This window comes from Amphiprion ocellaris, chromosome 4 (assembly GCF_022539595.1).
Source record: "Amphiprion ocellaris isolate individual 3 ecotype Okinawa chromosome 4, ASM2253959v1, whole genome shotgun sequence".
In the NCBI taxonomy this organism is placed as follows: Eukaryota; Metazoa; Chordata; class Actinopteri; family Pomacentridae; genus Amphiprion; species Amphiprion ocellaris.
In genome coordinates this window covers 28,547,936-28,569,916 of record NC_072769.1, presented here as the reverse complement: position 1 = coordinate 28,569,916, position 21,981 = coordinate 28,547,936, and the positions used below count along the sequence as shown (strand labels likewise).

Here is a 21,981-nt window from a genome sequence, read left to right as displayed (position 1 = left end):
GCAAATATCTACAAGATAAATATATTTTTCAATAATTAAAATGCAGTAAACAGAAAAATGTCAAATTATTATACTTTTAGCCTGTTTTTACAAATATGAACATGTAAATGTTAGAAATAATCTGTAATTAAAAAAGAACAGGGAAATTCTGTAAAATAGGTTAATTTTCCACATTTTAAACAAGAGCAAGGCCCTTAACCCTTCCTGCTCCAGGGGCCAGTGTCTCTTTGTGGTCGTTTTAGCTCTTTGTGGTCATTTTGTGTCTCTGTGGTGGTTTTATCTCTTTGTGGCCATTTTGTGTGTCTTTGTGGTCATTTTGTGTCTTTTTGTGGTTGTTTTATCTCTTTGTGGTCATTTTGTGTCTTTTTGTGGTTGTTTTATCTCTTCGTGGTCATTTTGTGTGTCTTTTTGGTCCTTTTGTGTGTCTTTGTGGTCGCTTTGTGTCTCTGTGGTCATTTTGTGTGTATTTGTGATTGTTTTGTGTCTCTGCGGTCATTTTGTGGATTACATGTCTTCAGCTGTTTGACTTTTAGGTAATTCAAAAGAATTCAGATTTGATACCATTTTTCCCAATCAAATGGACTGTATTACCTGTTATTTTTAATTAGTCACATCACACAAAAACAATACTTTAAAATGCCTATTAATAACAACAGTCCTTATGTTTGTCATAATCTTTATCTTCTTCACCCTCACTTAGTCCTACTTCACGTTTCTATGTTATATTAGCTGCTGTTGTGCTTATTTACCTGTTTAAAGAGTCACAGCTAAGAAGCAACGAGCAGGATTCGATCCGACGACCTCAGGGTTCGTTTCCGGTAGTTTCTTGGTAGTCCAAATAAAGCCATTGTTTCCGGCAGCGCAGTGAAGACGAGCTGTTATTGGCTGATTGGTCCCAGCTTGCCGATGATTGGCTCATTCACTGCCGCAGTCAGTAACAGCCAATCATCTGCGGTCAGGTGCGCACTGCGGCTATCAGGGTCACATCAAGGCCTTTGATTTCCGGCGCCGTAGCATCGTAGCAAGGACGGAGTTTCTCACCGTACACCGTTAAATGAAGGATTAAACCATCGCGCCGGGTGTCTTCACCTGCTCCCGGTTCAGCTGCCCAGAGAGAAGCAGAGTTTAACCGTGTCTGGTATCATGTTGTACCTCCACCACTCTCTTAAGATCTTTCCTCACCCCCGGAGTCACCGTTATCGAGGGTAAGTTCAGTTTCTGCGGTTGTTTTCGGCCGCTGATGTCAAGTTTGTGTGTTTCTGGCTGACATGCTGTGTTTAACTGGGTGTTTTAACGGAGGCGATGCGGCTCGGCCTGGCTGCCATTTTGTCCCGGTGGTCTCACGCGCAATGAAAGAAACTCCGAAAAATCTCTTGTTGGATCCCTCAAAATGCAATAAATGTCGGGTTTTACTCATTCTGTCGAGGGTTTTTTTTCAATCACTCATTCCATGTTTGAAAAATCCCATCAGTGATTTTCAAAGTGAGTTTTAAATTCACCCTTACCAACAAGAATAGTTTTTAGCCATCTTGTTGGTGGTTTTTCTGTCTTGGTGGTCGTTTTGCGTCTCTTTGTGGTCAGTTTGTGTCTCTGTGGTGGTTTAGTGTCTCTTTATAGTTGTTTTGTTGCTTTGTGGTCGTTCTGTGTCTCTTTGTGGTCAATTTGTGTCTGTGGTCATTTTGTGTCTCTGTGGTCGTTTTGTGGTTGTTTTGGATGTCTTTGTGGTCGTTTTGGGTGTCTTTGTGGTCATTATGGGTGTCTTAGTGCATTACACTAACTCTGTTTCTCCCTGTGTCCTTTCTCCGAGTGTCCCTGGTCCCAGAGCTGGATGCTTCAGATGTGTGGTTGTTCTCCCACCAACTGTAACCCTCTACTTGTAACCCTCTACCTCTTCCCCTCTACCTCTTCCCCTCTACCTCCATCCCTCTATCTCTACCTCTCTACCTCTTCTGTCCCTCTCAACCCGCCCGGCCAGCAGTCAGATGGGTCCCCCCACATTAGAGCCGGGTTCTGCTCGAGGTTTTTTTCCCTGTTAAAAGGGTGTTTTCCTTGCCACTGTTGCCTTTTGGCTTGCTCTGGGGGTCAGGCATATGGGTTCTGTAAAGCGTCTCGAGACAATTTGACTGTAATTGGCGCTATATAAATAAAATTGAATTGAATTGAATTGTGGTCGTTTTGGGTGTCTTTGTGGTCGTTTTGTGTCTTTGTGGTCGTTTTGTGTCTCTTTGTGGTTGTTTTGGGTGTCTTTGTGGTCGTTTTGTGTCTCTTTGTGGTCGTTTTGTGTCTCTTTGTGGTTGTTTTGTGTCTCTGTGGTAAATTTGTGTCTGTTTATGGTCGTTTTGCATGTCTTTGTGATCATTTTGTGTCTCTTTGTGGTGGTGTGTAGTTTTGTGTCTGTCTGTGGTCGTTTTGTGTCTGTGGTCATTTTGTATCTTTGTGGTTGATTTGGGTGTCTTTGTGATCATTTTGTGTCTCTTTGTGGTCGTTTTGTGTCTCTTTGTGGTCATTTTGTATCTTTGTGGTTGATTTGGGTGTCTTTGTGATCATTTTGTGTCTCTTTGTGGTTGTTTTGTGTCTCTTTGTGGTCGTTTTGTGTCTCTTTGTGGTCATTTTGTATCTTTTTGGTTGATTTGGGTGTCTTTGTGGTTGTTTTGTGTCTCTGTCTGGTCAATTTGTGTCTCTTTAAGGCCATTTTGTGTCTCTTTAAGGTCGTTTTGTGTCTGGTCATTTTGTGTCTCTGTGGTTGTTTTGTGTGTCTTTGTGGTCATTTATTTTCACTCTACAATTAGAGCAGTTTCTACAAAAGCCAGCCATCACCATCTTGGACTGTGATATCCGTCTCCTAGCTGCAGGCTAGTCTTACTTTAGCTGTTGCTGTTGCGCTGCCTTCAAGATTAACCCGTTTAATCCCAAATTTTTCCCTGCAAAATAAGTGCATGTATTTCACTCCTCAGAATATGTCAACATTTTTTCATTTCATGTTGGTTTTTTTTGTGAAAATGTAGGTTTTATACTTGGCAACAATTGTTGCCGGTGGCAAACCGCATAATCTAAATTTACACAAATTCTTCAGTTGGACCTATTTACACATTTAAAAAAAGTAAGAATAACACTAACAAGTGTAATATGTTATAACTAGGCATGGTTATAAGTGTGTTCACAACTTTATAAGATACATAAAGATACCATGCTAATGCTTACTGAAGAGAACTAAAATTGACAACATTGCAATTACTGCATTTCACAGTCTCATAAAACAGTTAAATAACCGTAGAGCTAAGAGTGTTTGATGCTACAAAATAAGAACTGACCATAGTTTACAAAAATAAAATAAATTCACATTGTGGCAGTAGCTCAGATTGACAATTTACTGACCACTAACATCATGGCCAGAGGATGAGTGTACATAATGCTATCATGCAATTGATAGCTGTTTTGTGTATGGCATCATCTTCTGAGCACCCTTAGAGTTAGAGGATACATCAGCAGGAACAAATCAACAGGGTCTGCTTTTGTTTGTTTCATGCAATCTGCCGCAGTTGGGCCATAGGTCACAAAATCTGGTTTATTGGATGGACTATGTATTGACTATGTATGTATATATTGGACTATGTGTTATGCTAGCGGCAACAAATGTTGCCATGCTTACGTTTACTCTTCTTATGATCAAAAGATGCATGCAGACATAAAATTCTCATTATATGTCAGTAGTACACCCTTTTAAAAACGTATGTACAAAATATCTCAGTTATATCTGTTAATTAAGGTATTTAAATAAATTCTTCTTGTACAGGTTTGGGGTAGACATCTCCTTCCATCGGTGCAGGCAGGAAGTAAAGAGGTCTAGTCATGTGACCATTCACACTAGTTACATGACATTGATGCAATTTAGAGGAGACAACCTATTCTTTGATTTTAAAACTTGCATTAGCTGTCCAAAGCCAAAAAAACACTTTTAGAGAGTAAAAATTGAAAGAAAAGTGAGCGGCAACAATTGTTGCAAGTGGGATTAAATGGGTTAAGTTTATGACTTGCATAATTTATTAGCATTTCCAGTTTTAGAGCTGCTGGCTGTTCAGTTTGTGGATATCCGTTTGGAATCGGCACTTACCTGTTTATTGCTGTTTATTTGTTGGTGTTTGTGCAGCTGTTTCCAATTATCTAGCATTGTTTGACTCACACTTAGCCTGTCTGCATGATGTGGCAGCATTGTGTTGTTGGCTGCTTTCTAAATTCATACTTTCCAGTTTATTCTTTAAATTCTTACAAGTATTTAGATTTTCAGAGCTGCCTGGAGGTTGTGGTTGTTTGGGGAAGTGGTGGGCAGGTTTATGCCAGACATCTACATCCAGAGTCAGACTGTTTCACCATATTAATGTAGCATTGCAGTGAAAAATATGGATTCTAAACTAAGCTGTACAAAGGTGCTACATTAAAGCAGCTGTATATAGACTGTACTGGTCTTCTTAGTTTTGATATTTGTGTGAATTTATGAAAAAAGGACTGCCGCCCGAACAGGGACTTGAACCCTGGACCCTCAGATTAAAAGTCTGATGCTCTACCGACTGAGCTATCCGGGCTCTAATGGGTTGTTTTTCAGAGGATGTATTTGTAGAAATATCTCCACAGATTTTGTCATGTATTTGTTTTTTTCCCTCTTTTTTTTGTCATGATCAGTACCCCTCTTCCCAGATTACCCAGCAGCCTCGGTACGTCCACTGGTTAAAGGACACACAACCTGAGAGTAGGAGTACCAGGACACTAATATCACTGCTGCTACTAGCTCGATTTAACACGTAAACAATGCTACAATACAAGCATAAATATAAATACAGTAAATATAGGTAATCTGTATAGTTAATAACACAGTGATATGCTCCCTGTGTTAAACTCGTTCTTTATGGCAGATCTACGCTCGTCTGTGTAGTTACCGACAACACCAATACCACTTTTTGTTTTTGTGCTTTTCAGAATAAAAGCATCACTACTACGCACTAGAAGAAGACGTGACAGACTTTTTTAATGTTTACTAAATAATTTGAGAATTTGCATCATATGTTGAGCCTATTGCGTCAACAGTTAAACTACTGTTAAATCTTTAGATCAGGGGTGTCCAGCATGTGGCTCCCGGGCCCAAATCGGCCCGCGAGATGACTTTGTGTGACTTGACTTTACAGAGATATCACAGAGAAGAACTGCAAATTTGTAAAATTATACATTTAAAATAATTTCTAGACCATAACAAGTGTTTCTAGGCCAGTTGGTGGTGTTCTCCCACCAACTGGCCTAATTTCCATCTGTGGGATGCTGCTGCTGACCTTCCTCCAGCTCACTGCTTCCAGCTGCCCATTTCCACCAATCTACTCCGCATTGCCCTTACTATACTTGATTTGCTCATCTACATATTTTTGAATTTACCACCAGCTATATATGTTGTATATTTAATGCCAGAGCTGTACACCATAGCAGTAAACTATAATTAGTTTCCATGTTAGTTGTACTTTGCATGTATTATCTCTTATCATGCATGTATTAAACTGTGTGTTTTATGGTCCTTGTGTCCCCCCCACCTCTCTATCCCTCTACCTCTAACCCTCTACCTCTAACTCTCTACCTCTTTATCCCTATACCTCTATCCCTTTACCTCTAACCCTCTACCTCTAACCCTCTACCTCTCTATCCTTCTACCTGTAACCCTCTACCTCTAACCGTCTACTTCTAACCCTCTACTTCTAACCCTCTACCTCTACCTCTCTACCTTTTCTGTCCCTCTCAACCTGCCCGGCCAGCAGGCAGATGGGTCCCCCCACATTAGAGCCGGGTTCTGCTCTGTCTCACTTGTGTTTTTTGTCTATTTTTTCTGCTTTATTTGTTGTTTTTTTGTAACGTTTTTGTCATTTTGTTTTTTATCTCACTTGTTTTTTTAAATAATTTTTTTCTCGCTTTTGTCATTTTTTTGTCTCGTTTGTTTCATTTATGTAATTTCTTGTCTTGTTTTTGTGATTTGCTTTTTTGTCGTTTTGTAAGTTTCTTTTTTGTCTAATTTTTTCTCTTTTAGCTTTGTTTTGTCGTTTATCTCATTTTTTGTCATTTTGTTTCTCACCTTTGTCGTTTTGTGTCGTTTTTGTAGTATTTTCTGTTTTTTGTTTGACTTGTCATTTTTCTAATTTTTTGTCATTTTGTTTCCCATTTTTGTAAATTTTTTGTCTATTTTTTTGTAATTTCTGTAATTTCTTGTCTTGTTTGTGTCATTTGTCTATTTTTTGTCACTTTGTAAGGTTTTTTTGTCTAATTTCTTGTCTCTTTTTTGGTTTCGTTTCATGTCGATCTCATTTTTTTGTCATTTTGTTTCTCACCTTTGTTGTTTTGTGTCTTATTTTTCTTGTTTTTTTTCTTGTTTTTGTTGTTTTGTGTTTTCTTTTTGTCTCGCTTGTGTTTTTGTCTTATTATTGTCATTTCGTGTTCCGCTTCATTCGTTGTTTTTTGTATGGTTTTTTGTTTTCTTTGTCTCACTTGTTTGTCTATTTTTTTGTCATTTTGTTTCTCGCTTTTGTCATTGTTTAGTCTTGTTTGTGTCATTTCTGTAATTTCTTGTCTATTTTCTTTGTTGCTTTCTAAGTTTTTTTGTGTTTCGTGTCGTTTAGCTCATTTTTTGTCATTTGGTAAAACTGAGTAGAAGTACAAAAGGGCATGAAAGAAGACTAAGAGAGAAGGCTACATGCACAGACTCGGAATTATTTCCAGTGTTTCCATTTTTTTTTGGACAAAACTTTCATCAGCTAAAGTGTGTGAAAAATAGGTTTCTCTGGATTTGTTTGAAGCTCTTGTACAGATTCCTAAAGACCGTAGAGAGAGCAGATCTTGGCCTGAACACCTCTGTAAACCGACTTTATATGATTAATCAGTTATTCTGTGATTCTGCTTTTAGTTTGTTAAACGTGACAAGTTCGTGCTTTTATTTTGAAGGCGCCAACGTCAAAGAGGAAGTGTGCGAAGCTAATGTGCGGCGCTTTCAAATACGATCATCGTGTAGCTTCTAGTTATATAAACGGAGGATAAATAGCCTTTGAGTGAAACCTTAAAGTAGAAATATAACGTGCAAAGAACGATGCCGCGGCGCTTCGAGTTACCAAAGAGCTGATTTGAAGCGACTGTCGGAGCTAAAAGCGGAAATCCGGCAGCAAACAGCGGAGCTAAGCGGCTAACGTTAGCCTGAGCGGCTCGGTGCAAAATTAATGTTTGGATGAATGTTGTGGAGGCGTAAGCGGCACAGCAGTCTTCACAATAAACCGATACATTAGTACGGTAATTGAGACCATGAGAGTGAAGGTTTATTAGCGCCCAACCGAGAGTGATCAACAGGTGGCTCCGTGGCGCAATGGATAGCGCATTGGACTTCTAGTCGAGCACTTGAGGAGTGATTCAAAGGTTGTGGGTTCGAGTCCCACCGGAGTCGCATTTTGCCCCGTTTGGCCACTAAAAAACTTCGTTTTTACATTAAATACCGGCAGTTAACGCAATTATTTTGGGATAATCATGTTTCAAAAGCGTATAACTGCCCCACGTTAAATAAATGAAACTCTTTCTGTTTTGGATGTGATGTGGAGCCTGAAAATTCACTTTAAATTATCAATACACGAACAAAAAGTAACTGAAAAACATAGAAATATAAACGGTGGATACCCAGATAGATTATTTTGTATTTATTCTACTCTGCCTGTGTTTTTATCTTGTGTGTATTTTATACAATTCTTTTATATATTTGATGTTTTATCTGCTTAATTATTATTTATTTATTTTAATATCTGAACATTGAAAGTTACTGTTTGGGATAATAATTATTACTTAGAATAATAATTGTAATAATGATTATAGTAATGTATTATCAGTATGATTAGTGTTATTTGTTCAGTTAATAAATAAGGCAATAAATAGACGTTTATAAATAAATTATCATTATTAAAAGCAGCAAGCGCAGAAATAAATTATTTCTTAAAATGTAGAAAAAATGCAAAGACACTAACTTAATTATTATTGTATTTATTTCAGCTTAATTGTGTTTCTTTAATCTATTTATTCATTAAAATACTTATTTACTTGCATTTATTTCAGCATTTACTGACTTGTTTTGATTAGTTTGTTTGCGGCTGAATAAGTTTCCCATTTCTTCATCTATTTACTGCTATAATTTTGTGTTTGTATGGTAACAAAAAATAATTTATTCATTTATTTATGTCAGCTAAAACTGCAAAATTTGATCACTTTGTTGAGAAAAAAACAATTAAAATAGTTAACAGTTGTGCCGTTAATTACACATGTGATCTCAGGTCAGTTTAGCAGCAGTTTGTACTTATGTGTAAGTAGAAAATTTAAAATAAATAATCAGAATATTTCTAAAAATTGCAGGTTAATTATGGTGGAATTATTTCAGCTGATTTGTATTTGTCATTCATTAAATTAAATATTTGTTTATTAGTACGTCTATTTCTGTATTTACTAGTATTTTTATTTGTTGAATAAGTTGTGTAAAACTGAATATTGCTCAATAGAATATTTAAATTTAAAATAAAAAAATCCTAGTAATAAATCTACATTTATTTATTCAGTATTTATACTTTTTTTGTCTTTTTAAAAAAAATTTTAGCACCATCCACCGTATTAACATTGAGACACCAGAAGTACAGAAATAATATTTATGTATTGATTTATAAACTGAGTCAGGAGTTGTTTTTTTTTATTTCTTCATGACATACAGTTAAAATAGAATGATTTCCTGTTAAGTGAGCGGTTAGTGTTGTGTTTTTGGGCATTAAAGCCAATAGAGAATCCCCAGATTAAAACACACCATCAGTTCAGTTTGTAATCTCAGTAGTTATTCATTTAAACCACTAGATGGAGGCTGCAGACTGGGTGCAGCTCGATAACGGAGCAGTGATTCTACAACAACAAGCCAACTAACGGGACATAAAGGGAACAGAAAGACGACTAACGAACTAATCAGAGGAAGAAAGTCTCAGCGGCAGGTTGATAATGGTGCTGCTCAGGACGTCTGTGGTCTTTCTGCTTCACCTGGCCTTCTCTCTGGCGGTAAGAAACACCAGAAAATAGTAATAAATACTCTAATACTCATAATAAATACCATATTGGGAAATTTCTGCTCATTCCAGGGTTTGTAAGGTTTAATTCTCTAGTAGAAAAAAAAAGTAGCTCATACGACCACTGTTCATGGTGAGATTGTTTCTGTAGATTTATTTAAAGTCATCTTAATAACAAAGCATTTATTCTTTGCAGTTTCATTCAGTTCAGTTCAATTACCAGTTTAAAAGAAATCCCACTCCTGCATGCAGAAGTTGGAGGATGTTTGAGAGGTTTATATATCCATAATAATAAACAGATTTTTGTCCACACGTTATCGTCAACCTTTCTAGAATTTAAAGCTGAATCAATAGCTGAAAGAACCCCGATCCAGGACTTTTCCAGAACCTCAGCCGATGTGAGCTTCTTCTCCTGATAAGATACTGGAAATAACTTCTGTTTGCTCCATCCTCAGTGCACATTATTTTAAAGTTCCCGCTGTGTTCCTATTTCTTCACTAACCTGCTCTGAAGCTTCTTCTTAGACATTGAGGTCTTCTTCCGATGCAGCTCAGATGACCTCCTGGTTGTAGCTGCAGCTCTTTTACTCTAGATTTACCTGCAGATCCTCAGGTTAAACTTCCTAGAGATTCTTTCTGTGGCTGAATTTGCTGAGCGGTCCAGTCCTGAATGATTTATTTCTAATTATTAGGAGATTTGTTACTTTCCCTACAGACTCAGAGACGTCCGCAACAAATAGACCTGTTGAGTTTGTAGGACTGAAGTTAATCTCGTGTTTTTAAACATGCCATATAAAGATCAGTACTTTCATTTTGAAGGCCTCAGGGAGCTCTTTAGTTCTCAGTGTGGCGACTCTTCAAAAGCAGAGAGAACCTTGATATCGGAGATTTAAATAATCACCGTACCCTGATTCTCACTAGATGTAGGGCTGGACTTACTTTTTCCATGTCACTGATTGTTTTGTTTTTTTTTTATTCATTTAAATTATGAAAATGGCAAATGTCAGTTTTTTAATATTTTATCTAAATAATTGACGATTAAAGAGGGTCCTCGACTTGCGTTGGAGTTCCGACTTACGGCGAAAATCGACTTACGTTGGAGTTCGGACTTACATTGGAGTTCGGACTTAAGTTGGACTGCAGTGTAAGTTGAGGACGTCATAAACCGAGAACCTCCTGTATTGTAATAATTGACAACTAATAGATTTGAATTGATCAAGAATTGACTTTTTAAGTAGCAGTTTGATTACAGCAGATTCACCAGCATGTTAGTAAAAGTATATTGATCATATCTGATGTGGAGGGTTAAGCCTCCTCAGTCAGTCTGGTTTGGATGAATCAGTTGTTGACGTCCACTCAGAGATCTGCAGGTGACTGTAGTCTAAACACACATCAGGTCCTCCAGATGTTCCTCCTCCTTCTGAAGGTCAGGTTCTTTCTCCATCCAGGCTCCGGTGCCGTGTGAGGAGAAGGTGGTCCGGCTGGAGGCGGAGATCCAGAACCTGATGAGCGTGATCAACGACCAGCACCGGTACATCCTGGAGCTCCACAGCAGCCAGGCCCAGCAGCTGCAGCACATCCCCAACTCTCAGCTGGGTGTGGACAACCTGTACAGAGGTACCACAACGTCTACACAACGTCTGTACAACATCTATACAACATCTACACAACATCTGTACAACATCTATACGTCTAAACATCATATACACAATGTCTATACAACATCTACACAACATCTGTGCAATATCTATATGTCTAAACATCATATACACAATGTCTACACAACGTCTGTACAGCGTCTACACGTCTGTACAGCGTCTACACAATGTCTACACGTCTGCACGTCTACACAACATCTACATGTCTACACAATGTCTATACGTCTACACAACATCTACACAACGTCTATACAAAGTCTACGCATCTACACAACGTCTACACAATGTCTACACAACAGTTATACGTCTACAGAACATCTACACGTCTACACATGGTGGAGCATCGTGTAGATGTTGCTGGTGCAACATCTACACAACGTCTAAACAGGATCTACACAACATTTTAAATTATTTTCTACACTCATCTCCTCTCTGCTGCCTGCAGTTAAACCGAAATATCTGAATTTTTGTCACCTGATTGTTGAGTCACTGATGAATTCTCAGTTGTGCGGAAAAGTCTGGTTTTCGTAAACGGTTTATTTTTTAGTGAATTTTTAAATGAGACGTAGAATAAATAACATAGTAAGTTCAGGAATCATCAGAAAGTTGTCAATCCAATGAATTTATTCTATTTTACAATTTCTAACTGTAATAAATAGAATTTTAAAAAAATAATAATTTTCTAAAATTTCATTTATTTCCTCACTTTTTGTGGAGAGTTGAATAGAAACCAACAAACAATTCATTACTATTTTATTTTTAGACTTTTTATTATTCAGAATAATTATAATAAATAGAAAATGACAATTTTATTTAAATATCATCTATAAATGTGTACCTTAATGTTACATGGTTAGATCTGGCAGCTTCTACATAAATCCACTACTTAGTTTATTTTACAGAAACCATGATTACCAAAGTGTAATTTATTCAGATTAACCAGCATGGTACGGAAGAGACAAGAAAACAGTGATGACCCCCTGCCTTTAAAGCAGGGGTGTCCAATATGCAGCCCGTGGGCCAAAAGTGGCCCTCCAGAAAATAAAATAATTTCTAGACCATGACAAGTTGTTGTGATCAAAAAGTAAAATACTTTTGTCATTGTGTGTCTCATTTTTCTAATATTTTGTCACGTTTTTGTTGTTTTTTTCTTTTTTTTGTCTGACTTTTGTCGTTTGTCTCATTTGTTTGTTTTGTTTCTCGTTTTTGTCGTTTTGTGTCTTGTTTTGTCTCGCTTGTGTTTAGTCTTTTTTGTCATCTTGTGTTTTGCTTTATTCATTGTTTGTCGTTTTGTGTCTTTTTTTTGTCCCGCTTGTGTGGTTTGTCCATTTTTTTGTCGCTTTGTAACTTTTTTGTCTATATTTTTGTCTATTTTTGTTTCGTGCTGTTTGTCTCATTTTTTTGTCATTTCGTTTCTCGGTTTTGTTGTTTTGTGTCTCATTTTTGTAATATTTTGTTGTAATGTGTAAATGATAAACTGAGGCATAATCAAAATAAATCCCTTAAATAATTAGTTTGAAATGTTTATTCATTCTTTTTTTGATTGATTTGTAAAAGGATAATTGTCTCAGGTTCATTTTTAATTGTTTTTAGTGTTGATGCTTCAGAATTACATTTTGGTGCAAATAATTCAAACTTTTTTTTCCTGGTGTTGGGTTTGGACTGTTCTATTAGCACCTGGAGCAGCAGCTACCTCCAGAGATTTGATCAATATTTGGTTAAATTTGTCCATTTCCACCTCAGTTTGGTTCTTTTGGTTTATGTTTGACTCCTCTGGACGCTATACCTACCATCAAGCATGGAGGTGGCATTATCATTATACTATCAATTTAACTGACTCAAGTCTGAGACAGAAGGACAACAGATTTAGTTGAACTTGTTTCTTCATCAGTCCACAGGCTATTGATGAGTTTAAGCCAGGACTTCAGGGAGACCAGTCTGGAACCTTCATTCTAGGCTGATGGAACCATTTCTTTACCACAAACTGAGTCACTTCTTATCAATTTTTTGTCATTTTTACAGTTTTTTAATTAATTTTGGGCAGGTTTCAAATAATTTCTGAGCCAGTTTGGTAACAGGTTTGGTAATTTTTGACAGATTTCGAGTCATTTTGAGCCAATTCTTAGTCATTTTGGACCAATTTTTTTGCCATTTTGAACAATTTTGAGTCATTTTCAACACATTTTTGTCATTCTGGGCAAATTTTAAACCATTTTAGATCAATTTTAAAAGTCGATTTGAACCCATTTTTGTCATTTTGGGCCAATTTTTTTTTGTCATTTTGAACAATTCTAAACAATTTTGAGTAAGTTTTAAGCCATTTTGGATAAATTTTTGAGCCATTTTTAACTATCTTTTTAGTCATTTTGGACAAATTTTTGCCATTCTGGACAAGTTTGAGTCATTTTTGCACATTTTTTGTCATTTTGGACCATTTTTGAGTCATTTTGGGCAAATTTCAAACCATTTTGGACCAATTTCAAGAGTAATTTTTCAGCCAATTCTCAGGCATTCTAGACCTTTCTTTTTTTTTTATCATTTTGGACAATTTTGAGTCATTTGGGCAAATTTTTTACCATTTTGGACTCAAGTCAGAGTTAGATTAGCACATCTGACGTTGGAAAATTTATCGTTTTGGGGATGTATGAACAGTACTCCAGATCAGACTATTAGGCTTCAAATACCTGTGAGAGAGTGTGTTTGTGTAACACGTATGTAATGATAAAGATCCTTAAATGTACATTTTGGGCAGATGAATGAGGCCATACAGTTGTGCTCATAAGTTTACATACCCTGGCAGAATTTATGATTTCTTGGTCATTTTTCAGACAATATGAATGATAACACAAAAACTTTTCTTTCACGCATGGTAAGTGGTTGGGTGAAGCCATTTATTATCAAACAACTGTATTTACTCTTTTTAAATCATATTGACAACAGAAACTACTCAAATGACCCTGATCAAAAGTTTACATACCCCAGTTCTTAATACCATGTATTCCCCCCTTTAACATCAATGACAGCTTGAAGTCTTTTGTGGTAGTTGTAGATGAGGGTCTTTATTTTGTCAGATGGTAAAGCTGCCCATTCTTCTTGGCAAAAAGCCTCCAGCTCCTGTAAATTCTTGGGCTGCCTTGCATGAACTGCACGTTTGAAATCTCCCCAGAATGGCTCAATGATATTGAGGTCAGGAGACTGAGATGGCCACTCCAGAACCTTTACTTTATTCTGTTGTAGCCACTGACAGGTAGACTTGGCCTTGTGCTTTGGATCGTTGTCATATTGGAACATCCAAGTATGTCCCATGTGCAGCTTCCAGGCTGATGAGTGCAAGTTTTCCTCCAGTATTTTCTGATAACATGCTGCATTCATCTTGTTTCCTGTGCCTCTGTAGCTCACACATCCCCAAAACATCAGCAATCCACCTCCGTGTTTCACAGTAGGGATTGTGTACTTCTCATTATAGGCCTTGTTTACTCCTCTCCAAATGTAGCGTTTATGGTTGTGGCCAAAAAGTTCAATTTTGGTCTCATCACTCCAAATGACTTTGTTCCAGAAGTTTTGAGGCTTGTCTCTGTGCTGTTTGGCATATTGTAAGCGGGATGCTTTGTGGCATTTGCGTAGTAACGGCTTTCTTCTGGCGACTCGACCATGGAGCCCATTTTTGTTCAAGTGCCTCCTTATTGTGCATCTTGAAACAGCCACACCAGTTTTTTTCAGAGACTCCTGTATTTCAGCTGAAGTTATTTGTGGGTTTTTCTTTGCATCCTGAGCAATTTTTCTGGCAGCTGTGGCTGAAATTTTTGTTGGTCTACCTGACCGTGGTTTGGTTTCAACAGAACCCCTCAGTTTCCACTTCTTAATTAATGTTTGAACACTGCTGATACGCATTTTCAGATCCTTGGATATCTTTTTATATCCCTTTCCTGTTTTATACAGTTCAATTACCTTTTCCTGCAGATCCTTTGACAATTCTTTTGCTTTCCCCATGATTTAGAAGCCAGAAACATCAGTGCAGCACTGGATGAAAGATGAAGGGCCTGTCAAGAGACCAGAAACTCACTGACCTTTTATACACACACATTGATTATAAGCAAATAGATCACAGGTGAGGATGGTTACCTTTAGTAGCCATTCAAACCCGTTTGTGTCAACTTGTGGCCTGTTATCAGGCCAAACCTCCAGGGTATGTAAACTTTTGATCAGGGCCAATGTTCCCTGTAATTTTTCATGAGTCTGAGCAAACACACAAACTCCCTGAGCGTCCCTTGGACCACTGTGAGCAACATCAGACGTGTGCACTGTGGTCACACCAGCATCACATCCATTCAAGTTACATGGTTCATTAAAAGAATCAAATTACAGCATTTACATTTCTGTTAAAACACTTTGTCAACAGGAGCCAGTTGAAGGCTGCAGTGATTTTAGTGACACTACAATGTATAAGAGTGAAGTTATTGAATATTTGTCTCTCTTTACTGTTGCAGCGGTTTTGCAAATTGCAGACGGACCCTGTTCACTCCATAGACACCAATGTTATTCCTGTAGCTTGAAAGACAGCTACTTTTGATAAAACTGGGCTTGTAGCACATTGTCTGCCTTGCAACAATGGGAAAGAGGCACCGTTTATGTTTTGACAACCTATATCTAACGAGTTATTGATGTTGGAAGTCTGAATCTGTGAATATCTTTCCAGCTTTACTGAACTTGGGGCCACTACCACCTAAGGAGTGATATATTTAATTTTGAAAAAAGCATTTAGCCATACTTAAAGCTTTAAGTGCTTTATTAACACGGAACTAAAAATTTTGTATTGTTTTATTATCACAGGTTCTGTCTGAAAAGAGGTGGCATCATTTTAAACAGTGAAATCAAACTAATAAAATGTAATGACCAACCAGTGTGCAATACTGGATTCTGCAAAAACATAAACAACTTTTTTTAAAATCTAAATCTTAACAGTTAATGTATTAACTTATTTTTGTGTGTATGCATGTATTTATTGATTTATTTAGTACTGTTAACATATCAGAGTTCTGAGTGAATTTTTCTTAAGATAGGCAAAGGCCATTTATTGATTACATATAGGCTATTAAATGTTTATGAAAAAGTAAAAAGCATTTTTAAAAAAACAACTTAGGCATTTATTCAGTCACTAAAATACTGTAGAGTACAGACCACATCAGCATGATTATAAGCATCCTCTGGTAAATTAACAACCAGATACTGATGTCTCTCACCATATGGACTTCAGGAGATGACTGGGGGATGATAAACTGTGACCTACTGGTTGGGTTCTCTCTGTTCTCATGTTTCTTACATGTTTGTCCCCTGACAGCCGGGTCATGTTTTTTGAGCAACACACCATACTATGACGTTTTTACAATAAGGGTTCTACTATGAAACCAGTTTGACATGTTCAGGTGTTCTTTGTGTGAAAACTCAGAGATTTCAGGGATCAGAAAGTGGTTTTCAACTTTCTTTGTTAACTTTCTGCTTCAACTTTAAACTAAATTTACTCCACTAACCCAGCCCTCTGGACTTCCAGGAAGCTGTGTTCCTATTGGCTGTCCAGGTGGCTGCTTGGTGTCATCAGGAACACCTGAGCAGCTCAGTGTCTTCCTGCTTTATTTAGCTGCAGACAAACATTTCCTCTGCTTCTCTCCACCACTGAACCGGGTTTGGCTCCATTGCTTTAGTTTGTTTAGGCGTTGGCTTGCAGCTTCCAGCAGTAAAATCGGCTTTAATGTGTTTCTTGGTGTGTTTTAGGGCTTTGTACTGGATAGTTGTCTTGGTAAATGTGGTTCTTGAGCCACAGTTAGAACATGGTGCTAATGTGTGCAGTGATTAGTGGATTTGATGCAGCTGCGTTGTGTCTTTATCTTGGCTGTAGTGAGTCTTCAGAGGTTTTTGGTCAGACACATTCTGTATTCTTGTTTGAGAACCAACGTTGGTTGTCCAGAAGGTAAGAGTTCCTGTCCTGATTCTCTGTTCTCAGAGGTTCTCTGGTAGGCTGCAGGAGACTTTAGCATTTGGGTTGTGCTAGTTTGGTTTTTGTATGGTTTCATTTGGACGACTATCTTGAGGCTCCTCCATGTGGTTTAGTGAGGTTTTCTGGAACAGTTCTACAAAGCACCTGCAGCAGAAGAGACTTTGAGAGTTTTTAGGAAGTTCTGGAGACCAGACTTTAGAGCAGCAGAAACATTTGTCAGCAGTTTGAGCAGGAGAAGGTGAGCTTCAGAGTAGAAATGAGAAGGAAACCTTCTTGACCCGTGTGGTGAGGTCCTGTACCAAGAGTTTGAGCAGGTTGTGAAGAGTCTGTAGTTCTTTGATCTGAAAGCGCAAGAAGAGTCGACTCATTAAAGGAGAAAATGGGAGATGTTGGTTCTTCTGTCGCTCTGCAGTTTCCTTAGACTGAATATCAAGTTTATATTTTAAATGATTTCCCATGTGAGCCCAACAAGACTTCAATAAACTCCCTCCATCCCCTGGACACAACATATTTTATTACCATGTTAAATCTTTTTTTTGAAATGTTTTTGAGTTTTAATCATAGTTTTAGCATAGTTTTTTCTCTTTGCTTGTTTAGTTTTGTCATCTGTGTAAAAGGTGCTAAACAAATAAAGTTGGATTGATAAACTGAATAATTGACTAACTCATGATTGTGACAACAGAAGTATTTTCATTGTGATTTAAGGGTTTATTTTATTTTTAAGGTTGGGGTTAAAATCTTGACAGAAGAAGAAGAATAAAGAAATAAACTACGTAACAAAAAGCAATTAAATCAAAGGAAATAAATTTCATACAATAAAACTTCTAAAAAGTTTTATTATTAAAAAGATTTAAGAAATTTAAGATGTAATTTTCTAATTAAACATTTATTAATTAAATGTTTTGTCTTTTTAAAGATTTAATATTCTAATCAAATGTCCTGCATTTTTTAAAATGTTTAATATTCTTGTTGAATTGTATTTTTTAAATGTTTAATTATGGAAAATATTTTATCTGTAATTTTTAATATTTGTTTTTTAAAAATTTGGTTTAATTTCATAATGACATGTATTGTATCTTGTTGAATTATCTAATTCAATATTTTGTCTGTTTAATATCATTTAATTGTATTTAATGTTTAATATAGTTAAACATTAAAAAAAGACAAAACATTTAATTAAAAAATTAAATGTTTAATTAGAAAATTACATCTTAAAGACAATAAAACGTCAAATAGGAATTAAACAGAGAATACAATGAAGCATTTAAAAAGAAAATTAAACATTAAAAGGTGGTAAAACATTTAAAAAGAAAAACAAAGATTTAATCGAAACAAATATTGGGAAAGGAAAAAACCCTCAAACAAGCCGATAAAACAGTTGAAAAAACAATTAAACATTAAAAAGACAAAACATTTGGAAATCAAATCAGACATTAGAAAAGAATAAAAGGTGAGAAAAGAGCAAAACTAAACGTTTAAGAAGAATCAAACTAAAGACAAAACATTTGAAAAGACACCAGTTAGACTTTAGAAGATCAAATTAAACAGAAGAGACAATAAAACGATCAAAAAGAGCAAAAACAGATAAAGGTATTGAAGCGTTTTCTAGTCTGAAATGAAAACAAGTTGTTTCTTCAAACGTTTCCTCTTTCTATGTTCTTGGTTTGATTGTGGATAGATTTACTAAGAACTCATTTCAGAAAACTGCTTTCCAGATAAAGTCTACTAGTAGTTGAAGGCATTTATCAAACTAATGTTACCTTCTGATCTCCACAAACTTTACTGTTCAGTGAAGAGAATCAAAGTTTGTTGAGGATTTCTAAAAAACCCACAGGTGAAGGTCTGAGAAGAACTCAGATCGATGGTCTAAATGTGAAATCAAGACTCATGGTCACAAGTTTCAAGGCTTCTGTTAACCACAAAGTTCAAACTAACAGAGAAGTACTGAGAAACCTTTAAGATTTCAGTCCTCAGACTGTCGAAAGGTTCAAACTAACAGTGAAGTACTGAGAAACTTTTAAAATTTCAGCCCTCAGACTGTCTGAAGGTTCAAACTAACAGAGAAGTACTCAGGAACTCAGAAGATATCAGTCCTTGGACTGTCTGAAAGTTCAATCCAACAGAGATCTACTGTGGGACTTAGAAAATTTCAGCCCTCAGACTGTGTGAAAGCTCAGGTCCTGAGGACTCGGGAGGTCTGGAGGCTTGGAAAGTCTTGGAACTGAGGGTTCCACCCTCCAGCACAAAGGCTGAAGTCCAACCTCCTGAGAAAAACGGTCAAGTCGAGACCCGAATTAAAAAAAAAATTCGAAAATGACAAAAAATAGATGATAAATGCGCAAAAAAAAGAAGAATTTGTATCTGAGCGTATAGCTCAGGAGGATAAGAAGAGGACTACCAAGTGGAAGGTCGCAGGTTCAAGACCGGCCACTGGCCTTTATCTTTCTTTGTCTTTGTCAGGATTTTGATAAAATTCAAGAACTGTCTGGTCTTGAACCAGCGACCTGCAGCTCCATAGGCAAATCCTTAACTCACTGAGCTACAGATCAGATAAAAAGAAATAAATTCGTCGTCCCTTTGGCATCGTACTTTCTGAAGTCACCACATGGGTGGAGCCAAGGCGGAGTCTGGGTGGAGTCAGGGCGGAGAGTAGGCGGGGAGGTGGGTGGCGGTCTTCCCCCCTCTACTCCCCCACCTCCCACCACCACCCACCACACCTTCCCCCGCCCGACGAGTTCTTCGAGTCTCCACGAGTTCTTCGAGTCTCCACGGGTTTTCCTGAGTTTCTGGAGTTTCCACCAGGTCTGAGGCAGAACAAGCTGTCATGAAGAGGTGCTGAAGTCGGCCAGGATGGACTGACTTTTTACAGTGACTAGAAGGAAGATGACTAGAAGAGCAGGTCTTTAACCACCATCCATAAAATCCATGGAGTCGGTTCCAGAGAAATGAAGGGAGGTCAACTTTTATCAACCTCCATCCAGATGTTCAACTTGATATCTTTACTTTGACATTTTTAGCACCACAAATCTTTAGTATCACACTTTATCATCATTTATTAGGACTTTAATGGAATCCACCAGCTGATTTACTTTTTGTTGACAAACTTTATTCTTGTCATCGTGGGACTGCAGTATTTAAAACTGTTCCTTCTATTTGACCTCATGTTTATTAGTTTTAGTGGAGAGAGTTATTTTAGTTGTTGATTAGTCTCTGAAAAACCAAATAATAAATTGGATTAGTCAAGAGGTTTAAATTTCTTACTTTGTCATATTTTAAATATGACAAAAAATATAAAAATAAAGTGTCTTGAGACAATTTGACCTGTATTTGGCGTTATATAAATAAAATTGAATTTAAATTGTATGTATCTTGTAATGTTGGAGTAATTCAGCCATATATGTTGGAAAACATTTTCTTTGTCCATTAATCTGTTGATTGTTTTCTCCAGTAATTCATTTCTTGTTTTGGTTTATAAAATGTCAAACCCAAATATATTCAGTTTACTGTCATAAAAACCAAAAAGATTTACATTAATGATGCAGGAATCAGGCAGTTTCTCACTTTTTATCTTAGTTTAGTCAGAAAGATAGTTGATAATGTGTGAATTGTTGCAGCTTGTGAGACGTAGAAGGTTTTAATCTTTGGGGCCGAGTGTCAAAAAACATTTAGAAACCAACATCAACAAAACACTCAACAAAGGGAAATCCAACTTTTGCATGACAATGTCTAATTAAAGGACATTTTTTTCCAACGTAAATGTGTGATATTCATCCTCTGGAGCTTTCTCTTCACATCGTCTTCCACCTGGACTGGTTTGGTTGGGAGCATGTACAACAAACATTTGAAAAACTGCACTTTAACATCAGTGAATGACACTGAAGTTTAATCTCTACATAAATGAGACTGAGTCTGGATGTGCTGCTCTGTCATTAACTCCTAAGTTTAGGGAAAGTTCAAACAAAAGAGTTCAGATCAGACTTCAGAATGAGCTTATATTGAACAAACATCTCAGACTTTCTGAGCTTCAGCACCTCTAGCAAGATATTTTAACAACAAGCAACTCAAGAGATCCAGAAGTTGGAGAGAGTTAGCTTTAGCTGAGCCAATGTACATGTGGGACGCTAACCTAGCAAACATTTCAGACTATTCTCTGTGAATTCAGAGAAATAATTTCCTATTTAATGACAGAGCTACACATCTTAACTCAGTCTCATTAAAACAGACTCTAATTCAGTGTCATCCATCCATATTAAAGTGCAGTTACCCAAAATGTTTGCTGCATGAGCTCCAACAAAACCTGTCCAGGTAGAAGGCCACTTTGACAAACAGGAAGTGGACGATTCCAAGCAGATTTATAGAAGGGGGAACCGGACTGTACTAAGTGTGGTCGAGTATAGAGGGGGGTTTTGTGGGTTTTTAAGGCTAATAATGATTATTAGTGACACATTTGGAGTAGATATTCATTTGCAGTAAATGAAAGTATTTAAAATCTTCTTGTTAAACTTAGAAGAACACAAACTCTAACAGAAAACTTTGTTGATACGTTTTTTGTTTGGTTTTACAGATGTTAAGTTAAAGGAGTTTTATTCGTTACGTAATAACCAATCAAATCACTCCGAGAAGACAGAGCGACCACAGGTAGATAAAGGTTCAGAGCCAAAGTAGCACCATTTTTAAATGTATTTATTACCGTAAATCGGTAAAAAATAAAATACTGATAATCAGTAAATCAGTCAGCCCACAATTACTTACAATTCTACAATGTATGTCTCTTTGCTTTGACTTGTTATTTGTACAATATATGATGTATATGATGGCGTTTTTTCATACCAAAGGCTATACTATGATGTTTTCTAAGAGACATACGATGCTACTCTGGTTGTTCTGGCTCTGGGCCACTGCACTCCTCCTCTGTTGTTTTCTGATTTGTACTCAGCTGCATGCCTTCGTCCACCCGGCCTCCGTTGACTCGTCCCCGCCTGCCGTCTCTGGAGCTGAAGCTGGATTAGAACAGACCAAAGTACAGTCCAATCACGATGCCAGGCTGCTCTCAAAAAGCTCCTCATCTGGCAGGTGGCGGCACTTCTTCTGAAGGGAAGCTGAGCTGGCCCGGCAGAACTTTGGAGATGTGTCCAGGTGGTTGGTGATGTGTGGGGGAGATAGAGAGGGACCTTTGAATTGTTCACAAAAGGGAAAACAGGGAACACATTGGTAGTTTTAGTTTAGGGTGCTACTGC

The 21,981-nt window shown here is 37.1% G+C and overlaps 1 protein-coding gene and 2 non-coding genes across 4 annotated transcripts in view; 2 read left to right on the top strand and 1 right to left on the bottom strand.

Annotated features, from left to right (window-relative positions):
• Nucleotides 1–42: 42 nt before the first annotated feature.
• The window catches only part of LOC111585881 (fibrinogen-like protein 1), a 38,013-nt gene continuing 16,074 nt past the window's right edge, over nucleotides 43–21,981 (top strand). The window contains exons 1-3 of one of the 2 annotated variants that reach the window (XM_023295512.3): nucleotides 43–1,205; nucleotides 8,893–9,087; nucleotides 10,543–10,711. In XM_023295512.3, the coding sequence (XP_023151280.1) occupies nucleotides 9,031–9,087; nucleotides 10,543–10,711 (226 nt within the window). In that variant the 5' untranslated portion in view covers nucleotides 43–1,205; nucleotides 8,893–9,030. The remainder of the gene's footprint in view (nucleotides 1,206–8,892; nucleotides 9,088–10,542; nucleotides 10,712–21,981) is intronic. The other variant, XM_055010101.1, reaches the window with a different exon arrangement.
• trnak-uuu (transfer RNA lysine (anticodon UUU)) lies at nucleotides 4,508–4,580 on the bottom strand. The gene has a single exon. It is a non-coding gene; the product is annotated as a tRNA-Lys (tRNA).
• trnar-ucu (transfer RNA arginine (anticodon UCU)) lies at nucleotides 7,365–7,456 on the top strand. The gene is given in 2 exon segments: nucleotides 7,365–7,401; nucleotides 7,421–7,456. It is a non-coding gene; the product is annotated as a tRNA-Arg (tRNA).